The following is a 10,044-nucleotide window of genomic DNA, read 5'->3' on the forward strand; positions in this document are numbered from 1 at the left end:
AATCACTTTGGATATGGAACATGGAAAATTTAAGGAATAATTTTAGTAAAACTTACGATGCAATAAAACGGCTAATATCATGTAGTAGCTATAAAGTTTTGTGTGGCGACTATGGAACCTAAAAGGACCACAGACGTCCCAATTTAGAGGCCAAAAACATAACTAGTTGTTTCGCCGCGCGAATATGTCATGGTTTTCTTTTAGCCACGTTTGACATTACTGATTGGCCCTTTACAGCAAAAATTAGTTCAGGGTTCGATTCCAACGTCGACCAAGCTCGATATCAGGCAGCATGATAATATCAAGTGAAAATCGATTTTTGTGGGCATAGCTGCTGATAAAAAAGTCTATATCAATATACAATGTAGTATAAAAAAGGATATAATAGATATTAAGATTAGGTAAAAGTTAATGAAGATTAATGTACAAAGATATCAAAAGATATCGTAGAAATAAAAAAAAGTTGATGATGCGTAACATGCGTATTTTATGAAATTTTTTGGAAAATTGGGAATTATTTTTCATATATAAAATTTGAAAATGTTATGTGAATAGCTAAATCCCAATTGTTCTTGATTAATATAGGTGCCGAAAATTTTATGCTGCTTGGTTCAAGGCAACATGCCACTTACACTTAGTCAATATGAAGTTTATATCATTGTGCCATCTGTCAAAAATCTCGGATATTGGCAAGTAATGTTGCAACTCGGTTGCAAACTGGCAAAACGTACGGTTTCCTGCAAATCGATGAGGAACATGCGCATTTGACCACTCGGTAAACATTTCATTCAACGCGTGAAACAGCGCAGGGGTAGTGTAGTGTAATATGAACTCAGTACACAACCGAAGTATATCGACAGTTCTGTAAAGATTCAATAACAAATATTCTGTTAATAATTTTTAATTAAATAAATTAACTTGAGTGGGGCGACTTTATATATCAAAAATTTATAAATTCCCAGTGATAATTGTATGTTTTCTTGAAAAGCTATGCACTCTGCGCTGTCGTGTGGCATAGACGATTATGTCCTGTCTTGGAACAAATAAGTGCATTTGCAGAAACAGGCTGAAAAATGAAAATCCTATGGATTATTTTATTTCAGTTTTTCTGCAAACTCGCAAAAAACTCAGTTGATGGATGCTATGCTTTTTCGAAAGGTGAGTGGAGCGGAATCAATGCACTGGCTAGTTAGTAATATGACATTTATTACTTGCTAAAATTATCAATTTTTAAAATAAAAAAAGATGTTAGGTGAATGTACAATTAGTTTTTGACGAAACAACTCTATAATTTTTTGCATAAAATATTTCATTCAATGGAAATCATGTATGGTTATTGAAACAACTTTTAGTGAAAATGTGTATTGACATATAAATTATTTTTACTAGTTCAAAATGAAATTAATTAATTATTATTAGTTAATTAGCAAGAATAATTGATAGTACATCACTTGAATTTGAATTATGTAGATGAAAACACGCTTGAATTGAAAAACACACTGAAAAAGTTCAAATCTTTAAAATAATCTTAAAACGTCTTAAATGCAACAACAACTTTTTTAATAACAAAAGATTCCTCCAGTCCTTTTACATAGAATAGAAACAACATTTAAATAATATAGAAAAATTAATGCTTGTACTGCTGGTCAATAGAAAGGTATTCTATATTTCTATAATTTGAATTCAATATAATTAAATACGTTTGAATAATATAATTTAATAGATTAAATACGAGCACGTGGATGAGGAATGAAAAAATACCTATAAATTCTGCTTAACCTTTTAATCAAGCATACTTCAGGGTATGAGTACATCTTTGCTAATTATATGTACTTGGTTCTCATCTGTTCACACATAAATTTTTGAATAACAATAATAATGTTATATAACAGTAACAACAATAACAAATTATAACAATAATATTCTGATAGAAACAGTATAATTTTCGCTATTGGATGCGAAAGAATGTACACTTACGCACAGCTACAAATACATCAAGTCAATATGAAAATGTAGCTTATTATATTTTATTTTTCAGCGCTTGTATTTTAAAAGCAAAACTTTTGTAGGTGTTTATATTTCTTATAATTTCTGTTCACTGAACTTTCGAAAACAATTTTATTTTTCAGAAAAACCAAACCCGTGTGTAAACCTACAGTGTGGTTATGGCTTCACGTGCCTGGTCACGTCAGATGGTTTATCAGCGAGCTGCCACTGTCCGGAACGTTGCTCCAATTTTGGCGACCATGAGACTTCTCGGCCACTATGCGGCTCTGATGGTCTCACGTACGACAATCATTGCGAGATGCTGCGGAAATCTTGCTCTACTGGAACATTGATAACCGGGAAACATGATGGTAGATGCGGTAAGTGTTTTATATATACACACAAGCTGAATATTCAGTAAATATGTAAATACAGATATACATCTTTGGTGAATAATGTACATCAGTCACAAGGTAAAATATGTTAATATCGCTTCTATATATAGGGGGAAGTCTCCGAATGCCGGACACCTAAGGTTATTTATAAATAAATAAAAAACTATTTTACGAAATGTTTATTAAATTATGACTTATGTTACTTATATAACAGTTAGAAATCAAACTAAATTAACAAAAACACGAGTTTTGCTAAAAAAGAATTAATACTCTCAATCAAACTTTGGTAACAAAAAATATGATTTTAAAAAGTGGCACCTAGTACCGGACATTTCAAAATAATCTGCATTGAACACATATGTAGCTACCTCTACACTCTGGAATGTCAGCTCATGTGTGTTTGACGAATATTCTTAGATATTGCAAAAAAAACATAATGCATCCACCATTTTGGCTGGGCCACACCGATGCTCTCAGCTGTAGCATTCATTATAAGATTTTCATTCTTTGACTGAGAAATACGTATATAGTGACCGTTAGCACTCATACAGAAGAAAATTAAATAATTAGAATAAATTACGTCGAGTCTCACAAGAAATATCAATGTGTTTACTGTCCGGCGCTAAGGAACGACTTAGTGTCCGGTGCTAAGGAACAGACATGTGCCTTTATTTGGTGGTACCTACTAAAATTGTTTAAAATAACTAATAATATTCTACCATTTTACGGATAACAATCAAGTACTACTTTTATCTTTGAATGCCACTCAAATATAAATGCATAAATATATTACAATTACTTTCATTGATATTTAGGCAACGCCGTGATTTTGCGCCTAAAACAGCAAACGGTTGCACCCGCCGTGGCCGTGTGCATCACAGGCGAGGATTGGCGCGTGATCCTGTACCTATGTGCCCCCCGCGCCTTTTTGTATTTTGAAATAGAAAGATTTATACTCGCTTAATAATACGTGTTAAATAGAGTGTCCGGCGCTAGGTGCCGTACGGCGTTACGGGACTTTCTCCTAATAATAGTAATATACGTTATTGTATTCTGAAAGAAATTGAGTTTTAATTGATTTAAATAGTTAATATTTTTGTTTTCCTTAGTTTCAAACAACATTATTTTTGTTGCATGTATAGTCATACAGATTGCAAAAATATAATTTTCACGCCCGTATGCTTTGACTTCCTATACTAATAAGAGATAGATTCTTTTCATTATACATATCATAATTAAAAATCAACCATTATATATTTATATTTTAAACCGATTGTACATAGTATTCAAAATACATATCATCAAAGACATTCAATAATCAACGAATTTTTTTTTCAGAGGAGCAGCCGAGTACTTCAACACCTTCGCTCACAGCAAGTAGTCCACTCCCAGCACAGATGACAGAACAGCTTGAGCAAAATCCCGATCTTAATGAACATAAACAAATTGGAGAACAAGAATTGGAGCAGCAAATGCTTGAACAGCAACGCCACGAACATCACAGACTCAAACAAGATTGGTTAAAGTTTGGCCCAAAAGAAAACACCCATTTACAGCAGCCAGATGATGCTTGCAAGTGAGTAATTTAGGAATATACTTGTTTCATTATAAAAATAATAAAAATCAAATAACATTTTATTATCAATGTTTTTTTTTGTTAATTTTTAGGTAATATTTTTCATATAAATTAACGGCATTTAGTTCATTGAAATACATTCTTGTTACTCTTATTATAGGGATATTCGATGCGATTTTTCTGCAACATGCGAGCTTGGTGAAGATGGTTTTCCACGTTGCGTTTGTCGCTTTGATTGCGAGAATGAAGATTTTTCTGCAGAAAAAATTTGTGCTTCCGATATGCGTTTATACAAATCTGTTTGTGAGATGGCTAAAGAAGCCTGTAATTTGCAGCAGGATCTCAGACTTCGTCCTATGGAGCTCTGTCAAGGTAAAAATCAAGTTGGCAAAAAGTGGTATAAAACTTGCCTTAAAAGTATATTCTATGAAATTTGTGGCACATTTATTGTTATTGCGTCTCAAGCAAAGGATTGACAGTATTATAAATTAATATTATATTTAGTGTTACAGTTCAGATATGTAAAAATTCATTATTCTCACATGTGGCATTTCTCTCATCTGCCCATTTATGTTTAGGTGCTGAAGTAAAACCGTGCAAAGGTGATTTACCAATCGTCAATCCTTTAACTGGAGTGGAACTGAACTGCGGCAATCGGCCTTTCAGGCAAGATTGTCCATCTGGAAGTTATTGTCATCAAACTGCAGCATTTGCAAAGTGCTGCCGAAAAGGTGACAAATGTTTACTTCTTATTATTTTATATGCTTGACACACTTCTTTCATTCTAATGGTATATATTATAAAACTGTATGTTCTAGTTTTCTATAGTATCATTAACCAGTGGCAACTGATGAAGACAAAAATATGTCATATACAAGTTGCAGGATGTCCAACTAATTCTTAAAATTGTCACAAATAAAATTATCTTATTTTAGTTATTAACCATTGATCATTGTCTACTAGACTCTAATGAATTTTTCAACTACTTATTTAAGTCGATAAAAAAAATATTTACTTATCATGAAATAACATTTGAATTCAAACAGTTTTACTTTATTATTAAATGAATCCTAAAGTTGTTCTTTATAAATTGATTTCTAGATGACTCTTCACTTCCTGTTAAGCACTGTTCAGCCTCCTGGTTCGGATGCTGTCCAGATGGTGCGACGTTTGCGACGGATGCTGAAGGAACTGGTTGCCCATCTGTCTGCAATTGCAATAAACTCGGATCAATCGAAACAGGTTGTGATCCGATCAGTCAGCAATGTCATTGTAAACCAGGCGTTGGGGGCTTACAATGCGATCGATGCGAACCTGGGTATTGGGGTCTACCAAAAATCACCAGTGGTCATCAGGGATGTATACGTAAGTGTTCTATCAAAATTATTGGCTTTCTAAGCAGAAATAAATACTGCTAAATTATAAATTAGATCGATGAAGATATGTTTGACACGTGCACGTAATATACTTGTAGGGTGTTAGAAATAAGATTGTATTTATGTTACGTAGTTATGAAAATTATTAAAACTCTCCTTCGATAAACTCAGGTTGTTGGGTTATAATTTAACCGTTGTAGCTGTGAACTGTATTAAACACTGATTTGTTTTATATTTGTATGTATTTGTTGCAGTTCTTATTACAATCACTGATTTATCTCTAAGATATAATGAAAGAAGATATATTTATTATTTATTAAAGATGTTGTTGCGCGGACTTTTCTTTTAGAAGTGAACAATTAGTTCCATCAAAACACTCTGCTACCCCCTCTACCAGGGGTAGCAACCATTCCGGGTAAATGCTCAATGTCATGAAGATTGTCACCTTCATAGCCAATATAATAAAAAGAAAATACGTCCGAACAAAGATTTATATGTTAATAATAACCGATATAAATTTTTCTTAGTAGTTAATATTTTTTTGTTTTAAACTCAACTTTTGTTATTTTTGTCGTTCCAGAAGCAAATTTTTCAAGTCTTCTTACATTTTTATGTGAAGAACGAGAAGTATATTTTGCTGTGTTTTATATTTTTTTAAAATATAATAAAATAACAAAAATTATTTTATCGATTGCAAATATATTTTATTCATACTATTCGATCTATACTTTAATAATATGCAATATTTTAGCTTGCAATTGCTCACCATACGGATCAGTGCGAGAAGATTGTGAGCAGATGACCGGCCGATGTGTTTGTAAACCTGAAATCCAGGGGCAAAAGTGTACTGTTTGCATAGATCATGAAAAAGTTTTAGGTCCAAATGGCTGTGTACTACGTGAGTATTTATTGCTAATAATTAAAATTTTAGCATTTTTATTTTTTTTTATTTTATTATTTATATTTTTGAAATGTACGTAATATGATTGGAGTGTTCGAAAAGTTGAATAAAAGTTTTGGCCGTCAAAGTAGTATGGTTTATCCAATATCGATTTTATTTTAGAACTCCCAGCAACTGGAACAGATTGGCCACTGCGTCCATATACATCATTTCACTATACCCCAAGTGATGATTTGAATTCAGCTTTATCAAAGTCAACTCGTCACCTGTTGTATCCTGATCCCAGGGAACCATTTACATTGACGCATAACAATATGGCTCATGCACACCCGGAGGAGCCAGCTTTAGCTAACGAGTACAATAACGTCGACGATGAAATTGTTGATGGTAAATATTAATAGATAATAGAAACGTTTACTGATAAATAATTATTGTTTATCCAAATGATATTATTTTTTTCTGAATTATTTATCTATGTTTTAATAATTTTAACAGATATGAATTGGAATTACAATATTCCATCCTTTGATGGTTCTTCACATATTCGGATCAAACCCATGAAAGCATACTACAAATTTGATGTTGAGATCGAATTCAAAACTAACACAAATAATGGCATTATGTTTTACAATGGCCAACATATTGATGGGAAAGGAGACTTCATAAGCTTAGCAATAATAAATGGTTATCTTGAGTTTAGATATAATTTAGGTAAGACAATTCTACAAATTCAAGCGGATAGTATAATTTTTATTGCAAGCATATGTACATATGCTCTTTTAAAAGTCATATTCTTTAACAAAATTATCTTTTCAACTCAGTAAATAACTTTTTGTATGCACCTGATATTGTCAATTTAGAAAAAGAAACGCCCTCAGAGCACTGCTAATGTTTCTTTAAGATTCTTTTGAATAAGATTAGATTGTCTTAACCCGTTTGCTAAGGCGGCAGTGTTTTCCGAAGGAGTGACACTGCTGTACGGGCTAGCATGCCGATCAAGTATTTGTTACACAAAAAACTAAAAATTACAAAAAAAATTAATTCTCAATAACTCGGAGGAATAAAATTCAAAGCCTTGGATATCGTCTCACTGGTATATTCATGAAAAATGTAATTTCCGAGATTTGTTTTGTACGAAACTTTCAATGCGTGCTAGAATATGACTTGCATCTTACAAAATATGTATGTGAAAACATTACCTATGTTCATTTTAGGCAATGGTATCGTTATAATCACCTCACCAGAGCGTCTGGAGCTACGATGTTTCCATACGATCACAGCAAGAAGATACAACCAGGACGGAGAACTAAAAGTTGACAGTGGCTACTCAACTGCAGGACATTCGAGGGGAAAATTCAAGGCACTCGATTTGAAACGAGACGGGTACATCGGCCACGTACGCACAAACTTTACCAGGTATAAATGAATTATAATAAATATTTTGAATATAGAAAAGATAGTCATTCCTTTATTCTCGATAAAAAGCATGGCAACCACCGATACACTTGTGTGACTATATTTGGAGACTTCTAAGAAAAATCAAATTGATTTTACTCAACTTTCAATAGTATTTGGTTTATTCAACATTCTTATTGAAAAGTTATAAATTATGTTTGAATCAGAAAAAAATCAGCGTATGTGTATAAAGAATTTGTATTAATATTTGACGCGAGTTCCAAGACTGATTTTCCAAATTTCGATTTTCAGAAATTGATATTAAAAAGGAAGTTTGTCTATGAAACGCCTCAAAATCAGAAAATGATTACGCGATATCGGTAAAACGTTAAATTTATGGAATTTACCTATTCCAATTTTTATCGACTTAAATATATAAATATAATAAACATAATCAATTTTATCGACTTAAATAAGTAATTGAAATATTCTTTATAGTTTGGTAAACAGTGATCAAACAAACAACTCAATGGTTTTTAATTCACGGTCATTATGATAATCTAAATACAATAGTAATTATGAGAAAAGTGTGTCAAAAGTGTGTTGACCTAATTTGCTTTTTGATTACTTGACAATACTTTATATTTTCTAGTATAATATTTGAAGATCAATTATCAATTTGCACAAAAAGTAAATTCATCACAGTCTGTTAACTAATTGCCTGCAAACATTTACCTAACCTTTAGAGTCGACCTTAACCCGTGACAAATTCATCAGAGTTTATCAACTTCCTATATCTTAATGTTTAGTATTGATTTAAACTAACGTTCGGGTTCACTATGACACTAATTCTAATTTGATACTAGTGTTTACTAATGGTAATAACCTGTGCATAAGATCATAGTGTCACAATTTCATCACAGTTTATCAATTGCCTATATTCAAATATTAAATGTATACCGCGGAAGTGATTATAGTATCGTTTGTCTATTTAAAAAAAAGTTATCAATATTTTACCACAAATGAGATTATTATTATTATTTGTGGCGCAGTTCAATCTTTTATCACTTGTGTCCTACATATTTTTCACTATTATTTATACTAGTTATTAAATTTTTGAAAAAATTATAACGCTTATTCATATCTAGCAAACCCAGCGAACTCCGTTTCGCCACCAGATTGTTTCGTGAGAAAGATGAAGAAATTTTGTTTGTTTTATATTTGGAAAGAAAATGAGTAGCTATCAAACAATGTATCTGGCACCGGCACCATCTACTCAAAATATTGGTTTGTAGTACATGCTAAGTATCAGAGATGACGCTGTATGTGAAAAAAGAAAGAATGTTTTCCGCTTTTCTGTTGAAATCTTTCTTCAATTTTCTTTGCTATAAACTTTCACGGAGTCCGAGACCTTTTCAACGAATGCAAAATTGTCGAGATCGGTTCGTGCGTTCTGGAGTTATATCGTCAAGAGGAATAAATAGAATAGATAATATAATGAATCATTTATTAAACCAATCATGTAATTCTGAAGAAGGCTTTAGAACATATATTTTATTATAATTATAATTCATTAATAATAATTCTGTATATAATTTTTTCAGGATATACGAGAACATTGGCACAGACAACGGTTTCGACGGTTGCATTAAGAAGTTTAAAATAAATCGTAAATTAATAGATCTTTGGATAGAAAAAGATGACACCGTTTTAGAAGTAGTCGGAGTAAAAGACTGTGTTCAAACGCCATGTTCAAATATTGTTTGCAGTATGAATGACAATATAACTTGCTCTTTTGATGAGAACGAAATAGCATAAATTGCAGTTGCAGTTTAAATTTTTAATCAAGCTTGCAAATAAAAGCATATGAGATTCATCATATATAGAGTTTAACATAGTATTAATTTCCAGTGACACACATAAAACTACTGTTAATATCTTGTAAAAATTGTGAATTATATAGTTATTACTCGAATACATATAAGGTATGGTAATGTTGTGCGAAATATTAACCCTGTAGGACTATAATGTTCGAATTCGTGAAACGATTCGAATAACCCGTGTTAGTCATATTTCAATGACGAAGAACCTTTAGTTGTTTTCTATTGTTGAGTATACTATTTATTAGAATTTTCCAGAAAAGTGTTATGGTTCTTTAGATATAAGGTAGATTAATAGCAAACTTTCTTATGTCAATTTGTTTTGAAAGATCAAGAACTATTTATGTTGCACATGAAGATGAAACTTACTGATAAAACATTATGATAGATGATCAAATCATTTTTATACAAAAGTAAAAAATTGTACATTTTGGAAAAAAATAGAAATGAATGCTGATTTTTATGTTGTTTATTTTTGCATGTAATTGATTGATATAAATAACTGAACGGGCGAAGCATTGAAATTTATTTTATG

At 31.6% G+C, this 10,044-nt stretch overlaps 1 protein-coding gene across 1 annotated transcript; it reads left to right on the forward strand.

Annotated features, from left to right (window-relative positions):
* The first annotated feature begins 1,041 nt into the window (after positions 1-1,041).
* LOC113375362 (agrin-like) lies at positions 1,042-9,447 on the forward strand. The gene is made up of 11 exons (XM_026615299.1): positions 1,042-1,158; positions 2,130-2,366; positions 3,720-3,957; positions 4,118-4,329; positions 4,536-4,688; positions 5,059-5,322; positions 6,085-6,231; positions 6,397-6,621; positions 6,730-6,945; positions 7,449-7,650; positions 9,234-9,447. Exons 1-11 carry the CDS (start codon positions 1,074-1,076, stop codon positions 9,445-9,447), a joined length of 2,193 nt encoding a protein of 730 aa, XP_026471084.1. The 5' UTR covers positions 1,042-1,073.
* The last annotated feature ends 597 nt before the right edge of the window (positions 9,448-10,044 follow it).

Source organism: Ctenocephalides felis, unplaced genomic scaffold, assembly GCF_003426905.1.
Source record: "Ctenocephalides felis isolate EL2017-DRISC unplaced genomic scaffold, ASM342690v1 CF-g0.4_SCAFFOLD_01886, whole genome shotgun sequence".
Taxonomy (NCBI): domain Eukaryota; kingdom Metazoa; phylum Arthropoda; class Insecta; order Siphonaptera; family Pulicidae; genus Ctenocephalides; species Ctenocephalides felis.

Bases quoted from the DNA above. Each gene is read 5' to 3' on its own strand.
- LOC113375362 (XM_026615299.1), top strand. From the start codon at position 1,074: ATGAAAATCCTATGGATTATTTTATTTCAGTTTTTCTGCAAACTCGCA. The intron at 6,622-6,729 runs GTAAATATTAAT...TAATTTTAACAG, and splicing joins CGACGATGAAATTGTTGATG to ATATGAATTGGAATTACAAT. The intron at 6,946-7,448 runs GTAAGACAATTC...TGTTCATTTTAG, and splicing joins TGAGTTTAGATATAATTTAG to GCAATGGTATCGTTATAATC.